The sequence below is a fragment of the Nymphaea colorata genome, chromosome 3 (genome assembly GCF_008831285.2).
Source record: "Nymphaea colorata isolate Beijing-Zhang1983 chromosome 3, ASM883128v2, whole genome shotgun sequence".
NCBI classification, from domain to species: domain Eukaryota; kingdom Viridiplantae; phylum Streptophyta; class Magnoliopsida; order Nymphaeales; family Nymphaeaceae; genus Nymphaea; species Nymphaea colorata.
The window spans coordinates 6,628,954-6,656,438 of NC_045140.1; the positions used below are offsets into that span (position 1 = coordinate 6,628,954).

General features: G+C 40.6%; 2 protein-coding genes across 2 annotated transcripts in view; one reads left to right on the forward strand and one right to left on the reverse strand.

Moving 5' to 3' along the window:
• Positions 1–10,449: 10,449 nt before the first annotated feature.
• On the forward strand, positions 10,450–12,341 carry LOC116249567 (UDP-glycosyltransferase 79A6-like). Its single transcript, XM_031622694.2, has one exon. It carries the CDS (start codon positions 10,661–10,663, stop codon positions 12,098–12,100), a length of 1,440 nt encoding a protein of 479 aa, XP_031478554.1. The 5' UTR covers positions 10,450–10,660; the 3' UTR covers positions 12,101–12,341.
• A 3,933-nt stretch (positions 12,342–16,274) lies between these two features.
• LOC116251562 (DNA repair protein RAD50) overlaps positions 16,275–27,485 on the reverse strand; it is a 33,755-nt gene continuing 22,544 nt past the window's right edge. Inside the window, exons 23-27 of the mRNA XM_031625903.2 lie at positions 23,531–23,681; positions 23,358–23,420; positions 17,094–17,227; positions 16,581–16,709; positions 16,275–16,473 (exon numbers count right to left, since the gene is read on the reverse strand). Of these exons, the coding sequence (XP_031481763.1) occupies positions 16,434–16,473; positions 16,581–16,709; positions 17,094–17,227; positions 23,358–23,420; positions 23,531–23,681 (517 nt within the window). The 3' untranslated portion in view covers positions 16,275–16,433. The remainder of the gene's footprint in view (positions 16,474–16,580; positions 16,710–17,093; positions 17,228–23,357; positions 23,421–23,530; positions 23,682–27,485) is intronic.

A 27,485-nucleotide genomic window follows, 5' to 3' on the forward strand; every position in this document is an offset into this window, starting at 1 on the left:
GGGAAGAAGATTCATCTTCTCAAGCATTCTAATTGTAGGTATGTAGTCAATATCTCACTCATTGTTCTTTTTTTCGCCTCCCCATAATCATACAAGATAGCTCTAAAATCTCATCTTCGGACTTAACAGCTACTTTTGAGCGCATGAAGAGCATGAACAATGTGAAATAAAATTTCATTCTTCCTTCTAAAATCAAAATAAGTTTCTTTCTTTGCATATTGAATGTACGCATTGTTTATGCTTGAAATGTGTTCATGCCTAGTTGATTGATTTTCTAATTAATATGTAAATGAATGGTAAGAACGAGGGCTTGAGTTGAGATTTCTTTGCTATTATGTTAATTTTGAGGTTGAGATTTGTCCAACCCAAGAAAATTCTTACGAATATGTACATGTTAAATCATGACATTCTTACGTTTAGTATTTCTCTTAATCATAAGATTATGGATCTCAATGAGAGTTTTCTCACGTTATTAATTTTTCATTTCATGTATGCTTGATTTTCGTTCATACCAATGGTAGAAGAAATAAATTCTTTTGTGTTAGATGAAATATATTCTTTTTCATGCTTATATGAGAATACTTTGAGCCCTGTATTTATCCAAATCTCTTTTCTAAGACCTAAATTTTTAATTTTCATGTATTGACTTTATGAAGGCCAAAACTCAAGTAATGACTCAATATTGGAATCGTACATGATGGTCTACAACCTCATTCCACTTTCAAAAACTTTTGTTTTTCTTTACAAGAAAATTTATGACAAAATATGCAAGAAATGTAAGAAATCTAGATGTATGTGATGGTATAAATGTTTTTAGGTAAATGTTATGGTATGAATAAACAATTTATTTTTCAAGCATATAGAATCAATACATTCATGTATTCACATTCACTTGTGAAATTCACAAACGATCACAAACACTTCTCTAAAAGAACTTAAGCAAAATGAGATATAGCACTAACTAGGTAGTAACCAAATTAGAGTAAAATCTTAAACTTACTTAAGTTCTTAAGAGAACACTAAATTGATCAGAAAAAATCTTCAAAATACCCATATTGGTTTTCAAAGATTTCTAAATGATATTTCCAAAGGTTTCTTGAATTGAATGTCACTCAAATCAAAATGGCTTAATCTCTCAAATGATACTTCAAATTTTTTTCATCCAAAAGTCCTTGAAATATCAACCTTTAACATTATTTCTAAGCATCACACTATATTTAAGGTGAAGAAGATGTTTAAGTAAAAATCAAATGCATCAAGAATAAGCATAGCCCTTGGATTCTTCTGGTAAAGGCACTGGGAATGGCCAATCCTCGTAACAACGGGTGAGTCCCTTTCTCTCTCTTTTCAAAACAAGACTTTATTTTTCTGAAGCACTCTATAAACCAAAATAAACTTTGGGATGCAAACAATGTGAACATCCAAAAAGCGGAGATGGTTAAGAGTATATCTAATTCAAATTCAATCTATTGACACCCCTAATTGCCCAATCGGGCTGAATACATGCTTGGACACCTACTACATGACATGTAACCCCGGGTCTACCAACATAGGTGAATGTTGTTTAATGTGTGGCCTAAACTTAATTGTGTTCCACTAGAACAAGCTACCAAGACTCCATAAAATGTTAAGGCAACAAAATGATACAGTTGAGACTTTATCAAGGTTTCATGTGGAAACAAACTGCTACGTTACAACGTCAATTTCTTATTTGTGACCGTCACATTCAGCACATTACTATGGCGGCTTCCCTTTGGTTCAACATGTTTAATCATTTTTTAATACAATGTCCATCAGAAAAGTATAGATAACTGTGAAATTTAAGTAAATTGTGGATATTTTAAAAGAAATGTAGTGTAGGCTTTCTTTTCCTTCTATCTGGAAGGCTAAAATGGAGAAAAAGAAAGATCTTAACAGCCCATTTTCTTGCTATAAGATTTTTAGCGGTTCAACAGATTGGCGTCCCATTCCATGTATTCCAAAAATGGAAATCAAGCATCTAGAGGTCAAGCCTTTTGTGCTTGAATGTGACTCTTTATATCCAATGAGTAACACCAGTCCTGCTTTAATGTATAGATCTTCTTCCTTCCTAAGATTCCCACTGAGACTGATTTTTCGGGTCTTTTTTCTTTTTAGTGATATACCTACATACCAAGTCCCACTTTGAACTGTTTTTGCAAGTTTTTTCTCTCTCTAAAAGTCATCAATCTCAGGTTGCATTGAAGAAAGGTTGCCAAAAGAAAACACCCAAAAGGCAGACAAGTCAGGAGAAATTTTCACTTTCTTATCAATTTTCTCTCTCTTTCTCTTTTTCTTTTTTTCCCAGATTCTCTCTCTACCCTAAAATTAGTAGATTATAAGGAAGAGAAAAGACTTGAGTGACCAGTTCCGTTAAGAAAGAACATGAATTCAATATATTTGAGTATTTAGGAAAAAAAATACAAATGAGTAAATCCTTTTCAGTAATTTTACTGCACAATTGAATGGTAAACAGCTGGTTGCAGCCCTCAACATGAATGACACCAATGTGATGATTTGTTTGCATGCCATCGAAGATAAAACAAGGCAATTTGATAGTAAAAGGAGAAAAATATCCAAATTAGCTTCATCTTCTAATCTCCTACTAGGTGAGATCAAGTAAGTACAGTGAAAATATCCACGTATCACACAGCAACTTGAACCACACATTAATTGTTTTTATGCTGATTAGAGTACAGTAACAAATCATAAAAATAGCTCATGTAATTGAGCAACATAGAAAGGTGAAACCAATGACAATCTAATCTATGCTTTAACAGTAATCTGAAAAACTAGAAAACCGAAATGATATAAAAAAAATTTTGAAAATAAACAGATGAAATCCTTTGGCCATCTGAAGGCTGGCAAACAGCTGAGTTGATTGGGACTTGGTCGATCGGTTCGTATTCAATGTCAATCAGATGATGGTGATTGAGGCCTCTACACTACAGGGAATACCGATGATCTGCGGCAAACCATGATTTGAATTGGTGCATCATTAATATTGAAATGTTGATTTCAGTAAATGCGGACTGATATTCGCTGTCTGTCACTCCCTTTCTCTCGGGGTGAACAAAAAGTACACTTCAACCACTGACCACATGAGAGTTGAAGTTTCCCACCCTTCCCTTGCCCTCCGTCGGTTCCTGTTGACCCAATGTATGTAAGCTTAGCACTCTCACCCAGCTATTGGCATATAGTTGTGGTACCCACAGGAATTGAACTGATGATGCTGGTTTTTTGTAATACCCCAATGAAAGTTTAGTTGACCTGTATTGAAGACTATAGGAAAATTCCAAGGTTTTATAAATGGATTAGTTAAGTGGCTTGTTGTCTTCATTCTTAGCTCTTTTGGGGCTTGAGCTGAAGCTACCGGGGATTGAATTTTGATCCAGTAAAGTAGGAGTTTGATCTGTGTGAGAGTAATCTGGTTTATTATAGTGGTGTTAGAGCCACTTGCATTCTACAAGATTATGGAAAATCTTCAAGTGTTTATAAAAGGTTTTAGTTAAGGGACTTGATGTCCTGATCATTCCTAACCTTTTGGGGCTTGAATCAAAGTTGTTAGAAAACAAATCGGGATCTGCCTGAGCCTAGTGTGGGAGTGGGTATGGTTGTCATATTTTTCTAATCATCTACGCTATGCATCTCAGGGCTCTCTCTCTCTCTCTTTTTATGTACCTGCATATATATACCAATGATAGAACCACATATAATCCAAATGGTATGTCCCTTCCTTTACCTTGCAGCAACCCTACTAGGGCAAGGCCTCCTAATTTTATTCCAAAAAAACGCAAAAAAAAAAAAAGAGGAAAGAAAGAAAGAGATCAATTAGTTGGAAGATGGAGCCCTATCTCAGCGGTGGAAAATCCCGTGTCGTAGGGCAAGGTTTAAGGAGCAGGGCGACCACTTTAGTGGAAGGGTTACATTCCTATGTACATCAAGTTTTCTCCATGTGTAAAAGAAAGATGCCTGGAGACAAAATTAGGGGGCTTAGAGAGAGGCTTGCTTATAATCAGTTTCCTGCATCAGATGTCCTAATTAACACTCAAACACATCTCCTTCAGGGCTGTTGTTATCATCCCAAGAATATCATCAAGTATTACCTTACCCTCCATCCAGCCCTCCTTAGAGGACGTTTGGCAATAGCCAAATAGGGAACACTAGATTTTCTATGAAACACAAATCTATCTATTTTTATTAACACATTTAGAGGTTGTTTGGCAACAGTAACGAGGATGTTATTGTTTGATGTATACGTCCTAAGAGTTGGGCTAGGTTCATGAAACATTTTAAAAAATGTACCATGTTTGAGGTAGGTACATAGAACAATAACATCATGTTATTATTGTGAAACAACTGTAAAGTCCTTTAGCAGTGAGGAGATTTTGTGAGTGTCTAATAAATCTACCATAAAAATTGAATCAGATTCATGGAACATTAGTTCTAGTGTGTTGTGAATATATGTATCTCAATTTGATTCATAGGATACAGTGTGTCCCTGCTGCCAAACGACTACTTCAAAGTTGTTTAGCTACAAAGACATTTTGTGAATGTCTCATGAATCTGCCCAAAAAATTGAGGCTGGTTCATCGGGCACTAATATTATTGTTTTATAAACATGCTTCAAACTTTGAGACAAATTTATGGGACACTTATTTATTCTAAAAAATGCAACATTTCTGCTACCAAATGCCCACTTAAAGTAGTAGCATAGACGCTGCTTCTGTCCACTTACGAAAACGGCACTTTTCGGTTCGCTTCCATTTCTTAGCACCACAACTTGGACCGCATAGCCGACCCCTGGGGAAAAGGAGCCTCAGTAAAGTATCCTCTCTACTCCAGATTGTCATTCCCCGTCTTTCAAGTCTTCGCAGGCCATATTGCTGATTAAATAACCTTTGCTGGCTTGCAATCTGTTCATATACTTCCACATGAAACCAATGATTGAAGGGAACGTGCTTTTCCACAAGGCCAGCATCCATCCCTCTCGAAGTGAAGTGGGCATATCTTATACCACTAATTAGGTCTGAGACAAAAGTCAAAGCAACTTACCGCATCTTAAATTAGACTACTAATTCTTGGATGTAGACCAAAATCAAAGAACTTTAGTTCTTGTTGCAAAATATTTTAATAAAATATGGATATATTAACATGTTTATAGATACTATAACAAAAAGCGTCCCCTACTTTGAGTTATTTTTATCAAAAGCGTTGACTTTCTTGGCCGTAAAAGATTTTGCATCCACAGGAGCCATTAAATTACTTTTTTGATGAATGCTTTTAAACTTGGAAAATGGTTAGCTAGCTTAACATATGTCTCATATTAAATTACTTTAAAGATCTTATCTAAGGGGTTAAGTTACACGAAAATTACTTAACTTGATTATTCTATTTTAAGTATCGTCTGCTACCTAGGCAATCTCTAATCTAGTCAGTTATTTGTGTACGCATGTGTGTAAACCCAACAGGCCTTATGAGAGTTCATTAGGTACTATTGTACATAATCTGAATATTGCACATTGTGTCTAGTGAAGCCTTTTTAATTTTCCTAATAAAAAGTATCACTGTTGGGTGTGCGGGGTTTTCCAGTGACCAGTAGAAGGCTGATGTCTCATTGAACCCCTCATCCCCTTAAGGTATATGGTATGCTTTCGATACTTCGAGGTACCACCCCTACTGTATTTCAACATGTGTATTAATAGCCCCTCTTTTTGCAGCAGAGAGAGTTGATGTCCCCAGGAATTGAAAATAGAGATTGGCTGCGTACTAGCCCTTGCCCCGTCCACTACACCAACCCCTTTAGAGATTATTAAAAAGTATCATTGTTAGTTTTGATTTAAATGGTATCCTATCGATGCTAGTAAAACATCAAAAAGTCTCTTTCTTTGCAAATCAGACCGATGTAGGGGAATCGATACATCCTTTATGGGGACGTTATTTCAAGTCTAGATACATTCATTCAGTTGTGTTCTTTGTACCGTGTTTGGTCTTGCAGAAATCCTCTCTCTCTCTCTCTCTCTCTCTCTCTCTCTCTCTCTCTCTCTCTCTCTCTCTCTCTCTCTCTCTCTCTCTCTCTCTCTCTGTGTGTGTGTGTGTGTGTCTGCTTTAGTGGTAGTGCCCATGAGAGGCATCCTATCCTTGTTAATTATGTGTGACAAGAACACATTTGGTAGCAATTGTATAGCTCTTTAATTGGTGAAAATGAATGTCTGAAACAGATATCCTGTCAGGATTTAGGTGAGCGGGAGGTTATTCCATCGTTCAAACGAAAGCCACTCCTTGCCCCACGATCTACGTTGGTACCAAGCGGTGGGACAGTGGCATGCTTCAACTTGCATGTAGAGTCCACCTCCCTATTTTGATATAGGAGCAGGGGTGGAGCTAGAAATTTTTCATGAGGGGGGTCGAATTAAAGTTTCTAAATTTTGACAGGGGTCGACATATTATTTTTTAAAATTTTTATATAGGACAAGTGAAATTTTCTAAAATTTACATGTAATTTTTTTTCTTAAAATTCAGGTAGAGCCAAGGCCCATGCCAGCCCCTCCTTGGCTCCGCCCAGTATAGTAGCATAACCCCCTGCATGGCCTGTCACTTCATTAATACCTTGATGATTTCGGTGCTTGAAAAGGTGTTTGTTAGTCAAGAAAAGTATATACCGGTCCATAATGGAGGGAATTTATAACTTGAAACATGTATATGTAATTGAGAAATATTGATTTATAACTATATATATTTTCGTATTATTAAAAAGCAATTTCACTGCAAATTCAAACTAAAAGCGGGGACGAGTTGAGAATGGATGAGGTTAGATTGCATGTAATGTCAATTACTATAAGGTTTAGAGGGGATGCATCTGGCAATAAGATAGCGATGGATAGAATGGGATAATTATAACCTTCATTATAAAGTACCTATAAATTATAGGTTATTTTCAAGACTTTATTGGCGACAAAGCCCGGAGTGGGACTCTCCTTTGCACTGCCACCCCAGGATATCACAAGGGGACCGCTAAAAATTTGAAAGATTTTCATTTACATACCAATTTTTTGCTCTTATTTGAAAAAAAGGGTCAGGTCTTCCTACTTTAATTTTGTTAAGAATTTAGAGTTTTGAGAAAAATTGAGGCCAAGGTTCTTCTAGGATGTCTCTATCGCAAAAACCAATGGCTGAGCCATATATTGGCTGATGTGAGCAGTTGCCTACATCGGACTTAAAATTTTTCTTTATTTGCATGCAGGTGCCTTCAAGTATTTGTTTATTTATATATACTAGTGTCCATTTAAGGAATGAGAATTTCTGAAACAGTGCTCTTCATGCAAAAATTTCTACCTCCGCCACTAGTAAAAATATTAACTTAATATAGTAAGGAAGGAAAGGGCAAGCTACCTTTTGTTCATTAACTACTCAGTAACATACGTCTAGTCATTTCATGATCAATCTCTGAAATTGAAGGCATAAATTGGAAAGTTTAGGTCAACATTTCCTATCGATTTATGGAGAGCGATCTCCATGGATGTTCATGTGCCGCATGAGAAAGTGAGAGAGAGTATAATTGGAGGACATGTATGGTTAGGTTCTATTTGTAGACTTAGTGGTACCAAACCCTCTGAGTGGGCTCACCGTGCATTCATATGGTCTAAGAAGCTTAAGTACAGCCCTTCTTATGATTAATATGTTTGCAGAAAAAGGAAGCAAATGAGGAGACAACTAAGATACACCAAGAAAGTGTTGTAGATCTCAATTTTTCTAAAGGTCGCCTAGTTGCAAGCTACCACCTGTTTAACCCATCATATAGCCAGAGCTCTTCCATGGGAATTGGATGATTTATCCATTCTTGAGTAAACCAAAAGAAAGAAGAATGAAAGGCCCAGAGGGATTGGTTCTATTGTCATGAATCACAGTGTATTAATTGACGTATATCGACGGCCGGCACTAGGCATTAATGCAGTCCTGGACTTTGCAGAAAAAAAGACGTCTTGATGGTATCATACTTTTCCTACTTACTTCATGAAAAGAAAAATGAAGAGTTAGAATCCCTTAATTTAATAATTTAATTGTCTAGCTAAGCTTGCTTATTAATCAAACTTCTTTACTAAACAAAGGCACCTTCGATGTGGTGCTAATTTTGGTCTTTTTCATATGAAAAAACGCATTTTTGTAAGGAGAGAATGTTTCCTTCACATCGAAGGTGAAAGAATTTTCCCCATGAAAATTAAAGTCTAGTTTATGCCGGCCCAATTAATTTGTTTCCCCAAGTGAGAAGGAAACTCATTTTCCCCGCACTGGACCTCGCAATCAATTGCTTTTGTGAGAAATGGAAGTTGCATAGCAGTTGGATAAATTCAACTTCACTTGCCTCCAAACTAAGGCAGAGATGAGGCAAAATCATGTGGCTCCTGCTGCTCGTCTAACGCTTCCAATGATTCTTTATAAATTCAGTGGCGCGAAAGTAGTAGCCATTAGACTTCCCTTTCATATCATCATTTTCCCATCCTCTATTTTTGGCTAAAACAGATCGCAGGGCCTTTAGGGCCAATGGTGACGTTCAACTATTTTTTCAAGAACAAATGGCCTCTTCTAGGCCAATGGCTGGTAAACCGCCCGTTGCGGGTTCGAGGGAGATGGGCATTAAAACCCTTTACACAAGTCGACACAGCCCTATACCATGGTGCAAGGTAAAAAAGGGAGCCATTTTCATAATTATTATGTTTGCACCACTCAAGCTTGAACTTGGCATAGTGCCCGGTTTAATCGATCTATTCACAAACATTAACCTTGATCAACACCAATTAAATTTAATGAGCAAGGAGCTGATCGAACACATCAGTTGTGTTAAGACCAAATGCACTACTTTTACAGACTAATTAGAATTTGATTCTTTGACATAACCCAGTTCTCAAACAACCTGAAGCCGCTAGTTCTGCAAATATGTTTTGTTCTTTCGCCTTTTGACCTACTTAGTTTCATATTCTGTTTTCAAAAATCATGTCCTATTTGAATTCTGTTCATTTGCAGCAGTACCTTGTTGCTTTAACACGTTATGGGCTTTTTTTTTTCCTTTTATTGTAGGGCATTTTCTGCTTCGTGGTAGGGCATTGTCATCCTTATCAAAAAAGTAAAGTTTTTACTCTTCCAGTTCTATCCTCGTAGAGGGGTCCCTTTTCATATTCTCTTTGCTTAATTAAAGGGCATTTTCATCTTTTAACCCTTTGTATTTACTTCAATCCGCGCTATGCCTGCATATCCACCGTCTTGCTGTTACAACAGAAAAAAAATGACTTCGAACTTCTCTAAAGCCGTCATCAATTCAGTGCTAATACTAACTTTGTCGACTTTATGTTCTAACCTCAAGCATATAGCGTCTACACAAGGGGGTGGCAAGCATTCCTCAACATTCTTTTAGTGGAGGTCACTAGTGGGGTGGGAAAGATACCTCTTGGAAAGATACCTCAAAGAGGTTAAAGCTCATCACCCTTTCTCTTAGTCCAATGTTACTTTTGGACGTTAGGAAGCGGTATACCTGTCAGCTAGAGTATCATACTTCTACCATTTTTAGTTTAGAAGAATAATGTTTGTAACCATTTTTGTCTAGAAATATAGCATTTACATGAATTGAATTGGCAACCTAACTTTTACCAGTCTGTCAGTCCAACCAAAAACGCTACACCCCCACCTGCCAACCGAGAAATATGAACCTTGTTCTTACATGACTCAACCAATTCCATCAGGCACTCGCCATCTACATTCATTGTGGAACCTGGGTACTTTCACAAGTGGACAAGTTTTTTTCCTTTTTCTTTTGTACCCTCATGAAAATACAAGACTGAGTTTTCCTACTCCAAAAGGTTTTGGGTACTCTGGTTCGAGCCAATGGCTGGTAAGCAGCTGGGTGCTGGTTCGAATGACATGGTCTCGACCCCTTGCACTTCATCGCACGTATGATTATGCCACTCCAAAGAAGAAAATTGAGTGTGAACCTGAATAAGGAAGCCAAGCCAGGCCCAGACCAGTTGCTTGTGCCGGATAAATTGCCCACTTTTATGGGAAGGCATGTTTTGTGTTCCGACTCTAAAAGCAAGCAGTGTTATCCTCTTGATGGCTGCATCTTTCTTTTTTGTCTCTTTCATTTTGCTCCCAAAGAAGCCGCTTGCACAACTTGACCATGTATAAATTGTGACTGGAATGAGTTCCATGCACGGAAGGGAATCCCCTTTTACATTAAATGATGGACGTAGACCACTCACATAATGGTTTTTCCTTGGTTGGCAGTCAAAAACCAGCAGCCATACACCCCTAGTAAAAGCAACATTAAGGCCTAAAACTTCATTCAGTTGGACAAAATTGCACCCCACTAACTTTGATGTCAAGAAAGACATCTCTCTGTATATATATGCAGGTTACTTGCATCATCTGTCATTTGTACTGCATCACCGTCCCCATGGAAGCAGAGATAATAATGAATGAAGCCTCTATATAAGCACCACAAGACAGGTGCTATCTCCTCAACTCTCTCTCTCTCTCTCTCTCTCTCTCTCTCTCTCTCTCTCTCTCTCTCTCTCTCTGTGTGTGTGTGTGTGTGTGCGTATGTGTGTGTGTGTGTGTGTGTGAAGCAAAGATTGCAGTGACAAGTTCCACCATGAAGAGTGATGCAGGCCAACCTCTTCAAGTAGTCATGCTACCATGGCTAGAACCTGACCACATCCTCCCCTTCATTCACCTATCCAACAGCCTTGATGCCAATGGCGTCAAGGTCACCTTCCTCTGTCCTCCCTGTCTGGTTTCCAACATTCGCACCAACCTGCACGCCAACATCCCCATTGCCAATTACACCCTCCCCCCTGACGTCGCCGACTTTCCGGCAGGCGGCACCGAAATGACCAAGATGAATTCGGCTGCGGGCTTGCGCCTCATAGAGGCTGTAGATGCCAGCAGGCAACAAATCGAAGCTGCCCTCCTGCTCCTCTCTCCTCAAGTTGTCGTCTTCGACTTCATCTACCACTGGCTGCCCTCTTCAGCAGATTCGTTTGGTATCAAGTCTGTTTACTTCTCGGTTGGCACGGCGAACTCGGCGGCCTCCTCCATGTTCCTGGCGAGGTATCTGCCGAGCACGAACCTCGGCCTCGCCATGCTCAGAAGGGTGCCGTCCGGGTTTCTCGCCGCCATCTCTGGCCTGAAGGGCTACGAGGTGCATAATGCAATGAACTACCTGAAAAGAGACCGGAATGCTCGACTCTCTATCTACGAACGGGTGCTTACCACCATGGACAGGAGCTCTGCCATCGCCTTGAACAGCTCATCGGAGATCGAGGGCACGTATATCAACTTCTTCTTGGCCCAGTGCCGGAAGCCGGTGCTTCTCGCGGGGTCGCTCATGGGCAAGCCGACGGCCGACGAGCTCGAGACCCGCTGGGAGAAATGGCTGAGCAGACATCCCAAGGGGTCGGTGGTCTTCTGCTCGTTCGGCAACGAGGCCTGCTTGTCTGAAGATCAGATCACCGAGCTCATCGCCGGTTTTGAGATGACCGGGCTGTCGTTTCTTGCGATTCTGAGCTTCCCGCCTGGGACGGGGAAGACAAGAGAGGCTATTGTTGGGGAGAGGGCAGGAGGGAGAGGGTTGGTGCACGACGGGGTGGTGCAGCAGCAGCAGCAGCGGCTGATGCTGAGGCATTCGTCAGTCGGTGTGCACGTTGGTCATGGGGAGTCGGGGCTGATGATGGAGGCGGTGGCCAGCGGGTGCCAGGTGGTGCTGCTGCCGGTGAAGGGAGACCAGTTCTTCAACGCGAGGCTGATGGCGGATGGGCTGAACGCCGGGGTGGCGGTGAAGAGGAGGTCCAAGGACGGGAGGTTCAGCAAGGAAGCGGTGTCGGAGGCGGTGAGGATGGTGGTGAGCGACGGCACTTTGGCTGCTCGGAAGGTGAGGGCCAACAACGCCAAAGTGAGGCAGCTTTTGCTGAACCAGAGCATCCAGGATTGCTATATCCGGCGGTTCGTGGCAGACTTGCAGGAATTGGTGGCCTCACCTCGTAGTGGTGATGACGAAAATGGTTACTTGCCATCCACTCATGAAGTCCTCTGAAAATTCTCAAGCATCTCTCTCTCTCTCTATCCCTCTTGCTTGTATCTTGGATTTCATTTGCTCTGTATGATGTAAGTTAACATGAACAGGAAGTGGGTTTCTTTAGGTTAGATTTTGCTGTGTTTCTTGATATATGAATATCTTTTTGGCATGCTTGATTATCAGGATGGTTGTATCTTGATCGCTTTTTCTTCTGGGTGTGCTGTGAGTTAAATTAAGAATGGGGAAGTGGGTTTCTTTAGGTTGTGATTCTGCAGGTTTCTTGATGTTGTTCCTTCCTTTCTTGATGTTGTTCCTTCCTGTTCCTGACCCATGACATGTGGTCTTTTGGCCTACTTTTATTTTAATGATGGATGTCATGCGCACATGATACGAAGGCATATAGGCTTATATATATATAACCAGCAAAGCTTGTTCGGTGGCATGGCTTTTTAGTTTTTATTTCGTCCACCAATTTGGGGAAACGGTGAGAAACCCATGAAATGGATGGCCATGGGCCTCTCGGTACTACGCTCACTGGGAATCATAATCAAGAGAGAAGGCTGAGGCACGTGCAATTGTAAATGAAAGTTAGGCAACACTTGGCTATAAGCACACTACACATGGCTGATAGGAGAATGAGTTACACTGCATGGTAAGAAAAAGGCCAAGTGTATTCATGGCCTACTTGTATTGGGCGCTTAACCTATTGTAGTGGCACTTAGTATGCGAACTAACCAAAATTGAGCTGAAGCTAAACTATTTTAAACTTTTCTTCTTTTTCTTTTTTTTTTAACTATGGAAAACAGAGGCGGAGTTAAAGAAAAAATTTCTAGATGGGCACTATTTCATAAGTTTTCATATCTAAAGAGCACTAATACAAATAAAAAAGCAAATATTAAAACAGTCAATGTAAAAATAAAGAAATATGGAGGGGCTCGTGTCTTTGCCACTGCTGGAAAACCGCACCCAGGTCAAGGGTCTTTGTCAGTCGCCAAACAGTATAAAACCCCGAGCTGTTCGCTTGCCCAAACAGGCTATTTATCAGTCAATCGTACCCGCACTTATAAACGTATTCCAATGAATCCGTAGAACCTGTTTGGCAAAAGAAAAGAATTTACTTCAAAAATTGATGTAAATTCATGAATGTACTTCAAAAATTTGTATAAATTCATGAAACATCTAATATACTCCAATCTTTGAGATACATTCATGAAACAAATTATTACAAACTGTTCTCATTGCGATCCATCATGAACGAAACCTTATCCCCTTAGTTTGACCATGGCATATCCTTTTCACCTCATTTATTTGGTGAGGGTTATCATGTGGGAATCTTTAACTGCATTTATAATGCATCTACTGGTGATGAAAATGGTAGCAAATTTGACTAGTGGGCCTTTCTTTTAATTTGCACACCCAATTATTTGGTGAGGTTTATCGTTTAAAACCTTTTTCAGTCTCAATAAAATGATTGAAAACTACATTTACGTTTGTCTAGGTCGCGTACATCTGTCAGTGAAAAAGGATCGCTTGGGTTCAGTGTGGGGAGCTGCCACAGTTGGGATTTCTAGCTACATAGTAGACGGCAGTAATCAAAGTCGAAAAAATCAACGGTTAGCATTGCCAGCAAAGGGTCCTGGTGCATTTTGACTCCCATGCTATAGCTCCTTGATTACTTCAAAAAAAACCCACATAGACTTATAACTCCTTGGTTACTTAAAGAACACACATAGACTCAGCCCATAGAGAGTCACCCATGTCACTGGGCCGTTTGATTTATCATGATGAATGAATGATAGAAAAATGAAAAGAAAAAGTTTGTAGGCATTTTTGTCGTCTAGCATTAGTTCATAAGTTATTCTCCTTGTTTTTTGCTCAGTCGTTCATCACAATAGATCAGATGGCTCTCATCAGTGAACTATGTGACATTAAATAGCTAGAATCACCATTTTCTCTCTCCCTTTCTCTCTCTCTCTCTCTCTCTCTCTCTCTCTATATATATATATATATATATATATATATAAAGTGGTATTTGTTTTGCTGTTCCACGACTTTGTTTTATTCATTGAAGATTACTCAAGGTGCTAAAACTAGAAATTTCTTAATAATTTCCTTTAAAGCCTTTTTCCTAGTAGAGTGGGAGGGGAGATTTACGTGGACCATTAAATCTATTATCTTCTTGTGGTAGGAACCCCCATTCCAAACTGTCCCAAGTAGGACACCCTCTTGTATCATACCAGTTATTTGCCGGATCACACATTGCCAACTTGGTGCACCTGGGTTCGTCTTATGATCCCCATGTCTATGTAGGTGTAAGACACCTGTGTGTAGAACAGCAGAACGAGTGGAACAACTCATTCAGCCGCAACTTGCCTAAGCGTGGCGACATGTTTATCAAACGATTCGTGTAAAACAGAAATGAGGACTCATGTTCAGGCTCCATTAGACCCGTTTGGATACCACAGAGAATAATATCTTAAATGCTATGTACTTTACCTTTCAAGATATCTTATAAAAGCTGATTGTTGGTGTGGTGGTTGCCTCTTAATAGTGGGAAAGAAATTCTGAGGGAGGAAAAAAGAAAGAAAGAAAAAGAGTGAAAAAGTAGTTTCGTTTTAAAATTACTTGAACTCATTCATTAAAACCTGTGCGCATTACTTTTATCTCTGCGCGAGTCTATATATTGACCAACCAAAAAATTATGGTCATGTCATCTTGGTTGGTTAGTTCCTTCAGATTTAGTAAGTTTGCTTGAGGGGATGTAACATAGCTGATCAGGCAAGCGTATATGGCTCATCCAAACTGCAGTTCTCATGGATGCTGCTTCCCTGAGCTACAAAAGTTGAAGGTGCCCCTATCCATCCAAGCCCCAATACAGCCCAGATCCTTAGAAGCAAGGGAAAATGAAAGAGAAAACCTTCAGGTCTTCTTTCCAAACGATGGTTTGTTAACCTCCTATTAGACTGTCATGATAAATCATGCAAACTGATAGGCTTCTAAAATCAACGGTTTAAGTAACTCAAAAGGGGTTGTAGCATCCAATTTGGGCATCGAACTTGGATGATTTTTTTTTTCCTTCAAATCTATATATTTGGGCGACCAGAACTTGTTGAGGAAATAAGATTAAGAATACAGGCCGGCCTGATTTGGTTAGTACAGTATTTTTTTTTTTTTTTAAAGTTGCCGTCTTATGGGCAGCTATAAGTCACCGGCCTTATTCACAGAAAATTGAAAGAAAAAAATTACAAAAAGGCACTTAACTAATAATTGAATAACAAGTCACCGCCCCACATTTAAAGCTTATCAAAAAGGCCCTCAACTTTTCAAGCCTATTCACAAAAACGACCCGCTTTTAAACAGAAGACATTAGAATGGAAAAGCAATTTACCGAATTAACCACCATAACTAATATTCAATCACTTTTTTTTTAAGAGCAAAAATAACAAAAAGACACTTAGCTAAGGACTGAATAGCGATCACCCCCCAACTTCTAAAGCTTATCAAAGAAGCCTCAAATTTTCAAGCTAATTAGCAAAAAAAAAACCCTCTTAAGCGAAAAACGTTGGAATGGATTTACAAAATTATCCATCGCAATTAATGTTACATCCCTTTCCATTTTCCTTGAGATAATATTAATTGCGATGAGCAATTTTGTAAATTGTTTTCCATTCTGTCGTTTTTGGTTTAAGAGCTGTTATTTGTGAATTAGCTTGAAATACATGACATTTCAATTTTAAATATGTGATTCATGTCATATTATATCATAGTCATGCATATATAAGATATTTTAACTTTATATGCATGATTTATAATAACAAATTCGTATACAGGACTAAGGCCAAATAGCCCCCAGTAGTCAGGCCAGAAGCTAATAGAATTGTATACGATAGAATTGTAAACGGGTGGGTGCAGTACACAAGGTCCAGCCTGCAACCCGTTCGAAGATATTTTAAATATGTGAGTGTTGGCCAAATATCCTGATCAACCAGATGAAGGGAATGCCATACAAAATCATTGTGTTCATGATTTGCTTCCTTTGGCCAACACTCACTGCATAGTAATTGGTGTAGATTTCCTTCGGTGAAGCAGGTATAACCAAGGCGTACCCACGGCCGAGTGGATAGCTGCTGCTCCCAAGAGGGTCAAGGTGTGGGGTTTCCCCCTTCAGACTCCAACGGACAGGAGAAAAGGATAATTGAAAATTAGAGCTCATTTATCTGAACATGCAAACTGTAATTTTCACATGATACGGGCTATTCCTGCCACCACATCAAAGTAGTCGTACATAAACTTACAATCAAAGAATATACCATCGATTTCTCTCTGCACATCTAAGACTGTGAGCACATCATCAGTCGAATATATCTTGAGACTCAATTATGCTGTGTTGACTGGAGGGAAGGAGAAAAAAAATACAAAAACACGAAAAGAATTAACATGTGAAGATACAAAACTTGTGAAGAGAGGTCATGCAAGAGAATACCAAACAGTGACTTACAGTTCATCCTTTGAGATGCGATAGTATCTCTCTGCATGCTGACGTTGACCAATAAGCTGGGCAAACCTTTCATCATGAGTGATCACTATCAGCTGAAAATTTTCTTGACCTTTTCTGTCTTCCATAATTCTGAGAAAAACAGAAGTTTATTAACATCACATGGTCACATATCTAATAACCTGTATGGTGGTTAACTAAACCAAGTTTCTGGACCATTTTTCAGACTCATAAGCCTGCTGGTGCACAGACTGATAAGAGTCAAAAACTAGAACTCAAACATCACAGAGAATGTTTGGTCCTGGCTCTCCATCATTAGGAAGTAAGCACCTATCAGTTTCTCAATACATTCATGTCTAGATTGAATATTATGTGACAATAGGATGGCTGATGGCTGCAAGAACTTAGGTCACAATATTGAGAAGATGTTCAAGGAAACACACATGAATCTATAACTAATACCAGCAATCCCAGCTGAAAACTGAAGTACCATTGTTTTACATGAATTGCACACACCTCAGGAGAGCAGAAGCAAGACTTTCAGAGTTTGGACCATCCAAGTTTGTCGTTGGCTCATCAAGTGCAAGTATGCCACAATTAAGACAGAAAGTCTCAGCCAATGCCAATCGAATTATGAGAGAAGCAAGAACCTGAATTGTTGATTACAGCAAAACTCCAGATCAATAAAAACTGAATTTTTTATTAAAGCAAACGTTAGTAACAAAGTTAGAAGAGGCTGCCAACTTCAGATCAATAAAAAGTTCATGCTATGATTCCAGACTACCAGTTACTGCTTGTTATCTAGAAGCAGTATTAAGTAAAATTTTTGTAAGTATTAAAAATTAAGTAATCTATAAAACTTCAGCAACAGATCCCTCATTGCTATACAAGTATTACAGAGAAAAAACAGCGTACTGCTTCTTTTCATCAAACATGGTCTTCCAATTCTATCAAAACATCACGGCTTGAAGGGGCTATAGTGAAGACAGGCAACACACCAAAGTCAGACGTTCACCAAAATAGAGAAGGGAAGAAACAAATCAACAAGCTTACCACTTCATCAGAACTTGAAAGCCTCGTGTGTAAGCTACGGTGATCTGTTACAAGGTACTTAAAACCGCGAGTCACATTTCATACTGAACTCTAGAGAAGGTCACAAATTATTAACTCCAAGGCAAGCAAGTCTTTTACATGGCGAAGAAGTTTATTTGTCTAGAAAGCTTGGTACAAAATAAGTAAAAGGTAATAAATGACTAAAAAAAGGTTTCCTTCTCCGTTCACAAGCTCAGGGTATTTATGTTCATTAACTTCATTTATTGTTCAAGTTCCTTATAAAAGGAAATAATGCAGACCAAGCAACATTTTCTGGTTAACTTGTCGGGGTGGGGGGGGGTTGGAATCTGTAGAAACACGAACCACAAGAAGGGAGCAGAGAAAGAACACACAATATACGTGGAAAACCTCAAAAAGAGGTGAAAAACCACGGGGAGGCTCTGACCTAGGGGCAAACCGCAACCCTAGGAGAGAGAAAATTATATTCACTTAATTCAACACATACACATAAGTGACAATATATAGAGGGAGAGAGGAGAAGCCGCCTAGGGTACCGAGCCCGCCTCGGTACCCGCGCCCCATAGAACCGGGTCCAGATATGGACCCGGTTCCCACAACAACATATTCTAACACTCCCCCTCAAGCTTGGCATACATGTCAAACATGCCAAGCTTGCTAACATTCTTTTCGAATGAGAAGTACAAAGCCCTTTAGTTAGGACGTCTGCAACTTGATCTTCAGACTTCATATATGGCAGAATCAGCTCCTTTGAGTCAATGCGTTCCCGGATAAAGTGACGGTCAATCTCCACATGTTTGGTCCTGTCATGTAGAACTGGATTATTGGCAAGATTAATCGCAGACTTGTTGTCACAGTACATCTTCATTTTATCTTCCAGTTCCACACCAATATCAGTCAAAAGGATCTTCAGCCACAGCATCTCTGTAACTCTCATTGCAACAGCCCTGTACTCAGCCTCAGCACTAGACCTCCAACAAACTTCTTGCCTCTTACTTCTCCAAACAACTAGGTTACCTCCAAGAAAGATACAATACCCTGTAGTGGACCTCCTTGTGTCAGTGCAACCTGCCCAATCTGCATCTGAGTAGCCCTCAATAGTAAGTTTGTCTTGTCGAGTATACAGCAGTCCTTTTCCTGGGTCATTCTTTAGATATCCCAACACTCTTTCTGCACTCTTCCAGTGACAATCCGTGGGAGCATGCATAAATTGACTTAGCACATTTACCGCATACGTGATATCAGGGCGAGTTAGAGTAAGATAGATAAGCTTACCTACTAGCCTCTGATATCGCCCTTTTCCTTCCTCATCCAGAATAGTGTCTGTCTTGATACTTATCTTAGTCCCCGATTCCATAGGAGTAAGATAGGGCCTACAACCAAGTTTACCTGTCTCCTTTAGTAAGTCAAGAGTGTACTTCCTTTGATTCATAACCAGCCCTGTCTCTGATCGAGCAATCTCTATCCCCAGAAAGTATCTCAGCTTACCCAGATCCTTGAGGTCGAATTCTTTAGCTAATCTCTCCTTCATCTTCCTGTTTTCTTCCTCATCACTGCCAGTGACAATCATATCATCAACATAGACAAGGAGAAGACTCACCAGACCATCTCTCTGCTTTATGAATAGGGTATGATCTCCATTTCCTTGCTTGTACCCAGTAGACTTCATAACGATCCTTAGTCTCTCAAACCAAGCTCTAGGCGACTGCTTCAAGCCATACAAAGCTTTCTTGAGGTGACAACATTTTCCCTCTTGAACATACCCGGGAGGCATGCTCATATAGACTTCTTCCTCCAGATGGCCGTTCAAGAATGCATTTTTAACATCAAGCTGATCCATGCGCCACTTCCTGTGCACAGCAAGATCAAGAATAACCCTCACGGTCTTCAACTTTGCAACAGGGGCAAAGGTCTCAAGATAGTCGATCCCATACTTCTGGCTGAACCCCTTTGCAACCAGACGAGCTTTATATCGATCTACAGTGCCATCAGGTTTATACTTCACGTTGTACACCCACTTAGAGCCAACTAAGTGTGTCCCTTTAGGGATATCAACAACTTCCCATGTTTTGTTCTTAGCTAACGCACCCATCTCCTCCGTCATAGCATGTAACCACTTGGGGTCATCCTTAGCATCATCCACCGACCTGGGAATAACAACTTTGGATAAGGTTGTGATAAAACATTTGTAATTTGTACTGAGCTTAGCATAAGAAACAAATCTCTGAATAGGGTGAGAAGTACATGACCTGGTGCCTTTGCGCAAAGCAATGGGGAGCTCTTCATTCGATGGACTTGGGTCATCCAGGGAGATCACAGGATTGGGATTGGTTCTATCCTCATCACCAACATCTTCCACTGTAGCTTTCTCATTTCTGACATAAACCTGGCCAAACAAGTGATCCCTGGCAACAGTGGGCTGAGCATCCACCGTGACCCCTTCCATATGACTGCCCTTCTCATTACTGACCGTGACCGTGTCAATCACACTGGGACTAACCTTGTAGTCCAAAAACTCCATAAACTGAATCAGCTTATCAGAGGAATACTCTTCCCCTTTGTTCCCAAGACACTCCCCCTAAAGAGGATTCACCGGAAAATACGACTCATGTTCATGAAATGTGACATCCCTCGAAACATACACTTTGGAAGTAGTGGGATCCACACATTTGTACCCCTTCTGAGTGGAAGAGTACCCCAAGAAAACTCCTTTAATAGACCGGGGATCAAGTTTTTTGAGAGTAGGGCTATGATTATGCACAAAACAACTGCACCCAAAGACACGAGGAGTAAGAGGCCACGGATTCTGAGTGGGCCACAGGGTAGAATAAGGAGACTGACCATCCAACACCCTAGTAGGCATACGGTTAATGAGGTGTGCACTAGTGAGAAGTGCATCACCCCAATACCGCTTCGGGACATGGCGTTGGAACATAATGGCCCGGGTAACATTCAAAAGATGACGATTTTTACGTTCAGCTATACCATTTTGAGGAGGGGTATAACTACAAGAGGTTTCATGAACAATACCCTTGCCTTTCAAGAAATCATCAAGGGATTGAGAGACATATTCCCTAGCATTATCCGTACGGAAAGCTTGAACAGTTGTATGGAATTGAGTCTCAACAAAGGCAACAAAGGTTTTCACAACTGCTGGAACCTGACTACGTTCTCGCAACAAGTACACGAACGTACATCTAGAGTAATCATCAATAAGCGTCAAAAAATAGTGACAACCACCACACGTGGGTACTCCAGAAGGACCCCAAACATCGGAATGAACTAAGGCAAACGGATGAGTGGTTTTATTCAATGAGATAGGGTACGAAGCCCTGACATGTTTAGCCAATTGACACACTTCACAAGCGAAGGAGTCAATGGAGACAGAAGCAAACAAATGAGGAAACAACTTCTTTATTAACTGGAATGGGAGATGTCCAAGACGCTCGTGCCATCGCAGAACAGTAGATCTATCATTCACCCCAGACAAGTGCCCACTCGTGGCAGAAATCAATGCTGAAGCAACTTGCACCGGCAATCTGTAGAGCCCATCAGTAACCGAACCAATCCCAATCTTCTTCCCCGTCACCAAGTCCTGCAGGGAACAGTGATCAGCAGAGAAAATCAGATTACAGTTTAATTCTTTAGTAATACTGCTGACAGAGAGTAAGTTCACAAGAATATTTGGAACATGCAGGGCATTGTGGAGACGGTATTTGTTCAACAGGGACAAGCTCCCTTTCCCAGCCACAGAGATAGAAGACCCATCTGCCATAGACACGCGTTGCTTGCCAGAGGAAAGTTGATATTCTTAAAAGAGTTTAGAGTCCCCTGTCATGTGGTGAGTGGCTCCACTATCAACAATCCAATCACCAAGAGAAGGGTTACCTTGATCAGTCGAGGCAACGAGGGCTTGGGCTAGCTGAGCCCCTTCAGACGTGGAGGACCCCTCAGGGGTAGTAGATAGGCGGCTGATGTACGCCTGTAGCTCCTTGAGTTGAGCAGGGGACAGCTTGGACTTTGCACCACTAGAAGAATTGCTCTGACTGGAATCAGACACAGAAGGGCTACGCTTGCCAGAGGGAGGACGACCTCTGACCAGTCTCTTCTCGGGATGAAGATCCCAACAGAAATCCACCGAATGCCCCAACTTGTTGCAATGAGTGCAATGCCAGGCACGACGCTGCCCAGTCCCTGAGGCACGGCTGACAAAGGCAGAAGGGCCATGACCGGTGTCAAGATGCATCACCTGGCGACGTTGTTCTTCAGACTCAACTCGAGCATATACTTCCTCTATCCCCGGAATCTCATCACCATTAAGAATCTGGCTACGAATAGACTCAAATTCATCCCGCAGGCCTCCCAGAAACAAAAACGTACGGTCCATCCATTCCTTTTCCCAGTAGAGGGAATGATCTGAACCGCACTTCCACTCATCAGTCACATGATAATCTAGCTCCTCCCATTTGGTCTTCAGGGCAGCATAGAAGGCAGCAACAGACAAATCACCCTGTGTCAGGGAGTAAATACTACGTTTAATCTGATAGGTGCGCAGATGTCTCTTCTTGCGACCATACATCTTCGCAAGCACAGTCCACATATCAAAAGAGGTCGGCTTCCGCAGAATGAGGGGCTGGATATCGGAGGACACGGAGCTGATAATCCATACCTTCACTTGGCTGTCCTCCAACGCCCACGTTGCCCAATGAGGATCAGATTTGATGGGCGCAGGTTTGTCGCCAGTGATGTAAGAGAGACGCCCACGGCTAATAATCCCAATCTCGAGAGCGGCAGACCAAGATAGGTAATTGTCCTTGGTCAGACGGATGGAGGTGACCTGGATCGGCACGTTCTCAGTCTTGGAAGCGCTGCCCGCGTCAAGAACGGCATCTTTTTGAGTCCCCATCGCGTCTGCCATCACAAACACGCACACAGCAACAAGAGGCACAGCGGCGAGAACGAGGCAGAGGCGACGGGAATGAGGCAGCGGCGACGGAAGGCAGGCGGCGACGGCAGGGCAGGGCAGCGCTGGGAACAACGGCGGCGGCGTTCCTGATCACAGCAACAAGAGGCACAGCGGCGAGAACGAGGCAGCGGCGACGGGAGTGAGACAGCGGCGACGAAAGGCAGGCGGCGACGTTCCTGGGCGGCGAAAAAAAACGACGGCGGCGCTGGGAACGATGGACGGCGGCAGCGGTCCTGGACGGCGTCAGCACTGAAACCAGCAATAGCGGCGGCGCTGGAAACGGCACGAGAACGGCGGAAAAAACACTACTTGCACACCAACGATCCCACACGCGGTGGCTCTGATACCATGTAGAAACACGAACCACAAGAAGGGAGCAGAGAAAGAACACACAATATACGTGGAAAACCTCAGAAAGAGGTGAAAAACCACGGGGAGGCTCTGACCTAGGGGCAAACCGCAACCCTAGGAGAGAGAAAATTATATTCACTTAATTCAACACTTACACATAAGTGACAATATATAGAGGGAGAGAGGAGAAGCCGCCTAGGGTACCGAGCCCGCCTCGATACCCGCGCCCCATAGAACCGGGTCCAGATATGGACCCGGTTCCCACAACAACATATTCTAACAGAATCCCAAGGCAACCAATAAAACCAGAATAGAATCATCATAAACAGAGTGAAGGACCTGACTAAAAAGCACTTTGCAGGAATATTTTATATGTATAAGAACTAACAGACCTTCTGGCCAGCGCTACATCTTCCTCGCATTTCAAGTTCAGCATCACCAGTTTGCATTACAACCTATAATTAAGAGTATCACAGTATGCATTATTGATTTCTGTTTCACCAACTGTATAGTAGAGATGGACAGGAAAATTCTGAAAAAGGACAATAAGAACAGTATAACATACCCGATAACTGTAGGATCGAGAACCAGAACCTTCAGAATCCGAATGAATGCTTATATAATCAATGTCTTGACCCCTATATGTCTGCTGCCATAATTCCTTTATTATTTTGTTTATTTCTTCCATTTTCATTGTGTGGAAGCGCATTAATGCTCTGAAAAGAACAAGGCATTGGCTCAGAAAAAGTGTTTCAGTAGCAAACAATGATGACCAGATCCACAGATGAAAGTCACAAATAGAATAATCCTATTGCTTTCATTATCTTATAAACATATATTTGAAGAAACTAAATTTCAAAAACACGAACTCCTGGCACACCAAAAGAACCAGTAAATTTAGTGCACAAAAAAGAACCTTTAATTATTTTCAAACGAAGTTTATGAACCCCCAAGATCACATTGATGACTTTATAATGCAGAAGACATAAATCTATGTTGTGAAGGCGCCTAGGTGGGCCTAGGCAAGCCTACGCAAAAACAGGCGACCATTTTTTAAATTTTGTTAGTTATGATAATATGTCAAGTTATTTTGATTAACTATTACTAATATTTGAAATGTGGAGAATAGTAATATAGCAAGCACAATCAACTTAAACAATCAAAAATTAATTGTTGACTTCATTGAATATGCAAAATCAACAAGAAGTTTAACATTACTCATTAAATGTAATCAAATACAAGAAACAGAAAAAAAAAAAAACTAAATCTAATCTCTAGAAGAATGAATGCAAATCCACAAGAAGGCTATAATCCATAGGTACTTAAAGAAAGACATGATATCAAAAAAAAGACTAACAGTACATAATAGTATGCATATAAGTTGCAACAGTAACAATACATATAACAGGTAGCACAATACTACATATTATACAAGGCTAACAGTATATACATATAATAGGTTGATGCAATACTATATAACAGGTATAATAGATTGTACATAACATTACATATGCATATATATATATATACATTGTCAATGTGTATATATATATATATATATATATATATATATATATATACATTGTTAAAGAGTGTTTCTGCAATATTAGAAAGTTGGAGAGTAGGACTTTAAATATTTTCTTATATTTAGCGGACTGAATCTGTAATTGTTATATTGCCAACCCAAATCACTTTTAATATGAGATTAGGGTTATGTGAAGAGCAACAAAAAAAGTTTCCTCTCTCTCTCTCTCTCTCTCTCTCTCTCTCTCTCTCTCTCTCGCGTCTTCTTCTTCCTCCAATATTCAACATGGCATCAGAGCAACGGACCTAGGGCTGTGCGATCTAGGGTTTTAAGCCTAGGGTTCCCTCCTTCTCTCATTTCTCTTCTCTTCCTCCAAACTAGGGTTTCACACCTAGAGTTCTTGCTGTTTACAAAACAAGCAAGTTGATTGGTTGGTGGATAGGGGCTAATCACGTTTAACATGTAGAAACGTGATTAGCACCCTTGTGTTGCTATTGCAGTCGTTAAGTTGCTGAAAACTGTTGTCGTTAAGTTGCTGAAAGCTGTTGCAGTCGTTAAGCTGCTGCCGTTGAAGCAGATCACATCGCTGGAATGGTGAATCAGATCAAACCTTGCTACAACATCAAATCTGACTCAGGTGCAGCCGTGGAAGATGTTCAGGCCAAAGAACGTCTGATCTGCTAGGGCAGTCTGATCTGTTTAGTCATGTGGTGCCTGTGCAAAGGTATGTCGTGTTGGCAGGCTTCAGTTTTTTTCCTGCATCGTTGAAGTGAGACAAGCTTGAAATCGTATGGAGTAGGCAGATTTCTGTTTTTCTCTGCATCGTTGAAGTGAGACAGTTTTTTTTTTTTGTCTGCTGTTAAACCTGTGCTTGTTTGCTACCTATTATCGACATCTGAAAGTGTTGCATGCTATCCACGTTTAAAACAGTCTACTTTTTTTTGTGCTTGTGTTCAACCTGATCCTTAAGTGGATCTCGTGGAGGTTACTGCTGCTGTGATCAAACTTTTATGTTGTCCGTGTGGGCCAGAGTCCTGTTGTTTGTGTAATTTGACGTGAGGAGCAGAATGACCTACAGATAGTGGATGTGAAATCTATAAGTTGAGGTCTTATTAGTTGTGGATTGCTGCTGATCGTAGATTTTCTGCCTATGTTGCTGCCTGTTTTTTTGAATTTCTTATTTGATGATTTGTTCCAGATTCTTCCGTGTCGTTGTGCCTTGATATTCTTTTGATATTCGTAGTCAGCTGGGTCATAAATATTGTGTGCCATACGTGGGTGGTATTAAGATATGATCAGACTATCACGTAGTTCGTGTAGAGCAGAATAGTAGATTGCTAGTCCTATGTGCAGTCGTGCGTAGGGTTAACTGGAATTGGGGCTGCAACATTCATTGACTGAAACTGTAGTAAACACTACATATTATTCCTTTTTTTTAAGATTTCTGTGGTCCGTAGAGTTACGTTTCTCGATTAAAGTTGACTGCTGCACCTTATACATAAATATTGTCAGTAAAATTCTGGTTGGAATTTTACTATGGCTGATGGTAATTTGTCTGACGGTTTCAATGACTACAAGATGGCTGGAAATTCCTTCTCTGTTAGTAGTACTCCTACCGATGACCCAGATATGATGTGAATGATAGATTATGGCGCCTCCAGGCACTGTTGTAATCAACCACATAATTAGTCAAATTCTCTACACCACAGCATGTCAGAGTGGTTGATGGCAAGTTATCTCTTGTGTTGGGCAGCAGTGATATTTATCTCCCACATTTAGGCATTATTACCCATGTGCTCTATGCTCTGTAGTTTCCTCTTAATTTGTTATCTGTTAAGCAGTTGGCTATTGATTTAAAGTGTAGAGTCAGCTTTGGTCTTGGTTTATGTTCTTTTCAGAACTTACTAACTGGGAAGATGATTGGTGGTGGCCATTAACGTAAGGGTCTCTATCTTTTGTCTGTCCCAATAAATGCTGTTGCATCTTCATTCTCCTCAAAGACTTCTCCTTTTCAGTGGCATCTCAGACTGGGTCATCCTTCAGTGTCCAAACTTCGTCGCATGTTCCAGGTACTATTGTATCAGAGTCCTTATTATGTGATGCTTGTCAGTTAGGCAAACATACACGGAGTAGCTTTCCTTCGAGTCAACAACCATCTAGTCAAAGTCCATTTGATCTCCTTCATGTGGATGTGTGGGGTCCTAGTTGGGTTCCTTTTCACTCGCGTTTTCGGTATTATCTTGTTTTGGTTGATGATTTTACTCGAGTCAGTTGGGTATTTTTGTTACGGAAAATATCTGAAGTCATATGTATTCTTCCTAAAATTTTCATGGAAATAAAAACTCAATTTGGTTTCATTGTCAAAAATATTCGCACTGATAATGCTCTTGAATTCAAATCTTCTGTTCTACTTCAATTTTATGCCAATCATGGAATTCGACCTCAATATACTTGTCCACACACATCCCAACAAAATGGTGTTACCAAACGTAAACATCGACAACTCCTAAATGTGGCCCATACCCTCATGTTGCATTCTCACATGCCTACCTACTTTTGGAGTGATGCTATTCTTACCGCAAGTTATCTCATTAACAGATTACCCTTGTCAGCCATCCAAGAACGTATTCTCATGCAACTTTTAATCCAAATCGACCACTATTTCATATACCTCCCAAAACATTTGGATGCACCTGCTTTGCACACATTCTAGGCCCAGACAAAAACAAACTTGTTGCCCAAGCCATCTAATGTGTATTCATTGGATACTCTGCCAATCAAAAAGGATATAAGTGTTTTGATCCCCATACCAAAAAAAAGATTATCAGTGCGGATATTACATTCTTTGAGTCTCGTCCTTATTTTTCCCCTTCGAGTCCTCCTCTGTTTGAGATGTCTATACATGTTCCTCTTCCTATTTCACCAGTGTCACTTGAGTCATTCCCGTCATCTCAACCTATGTCACATGAACATTTCCTTGATCCTCCATTGGTTT

Excerpts from the sequence above, each read along its gene's own strand:
- LOC116249567 (XM_031622694.2), top strand. The coding sequence starts at position 10,661 with ATGAAGAGTGATGCAGGCCAACCTCTTCAAGTAGTCATGCTACCATGG.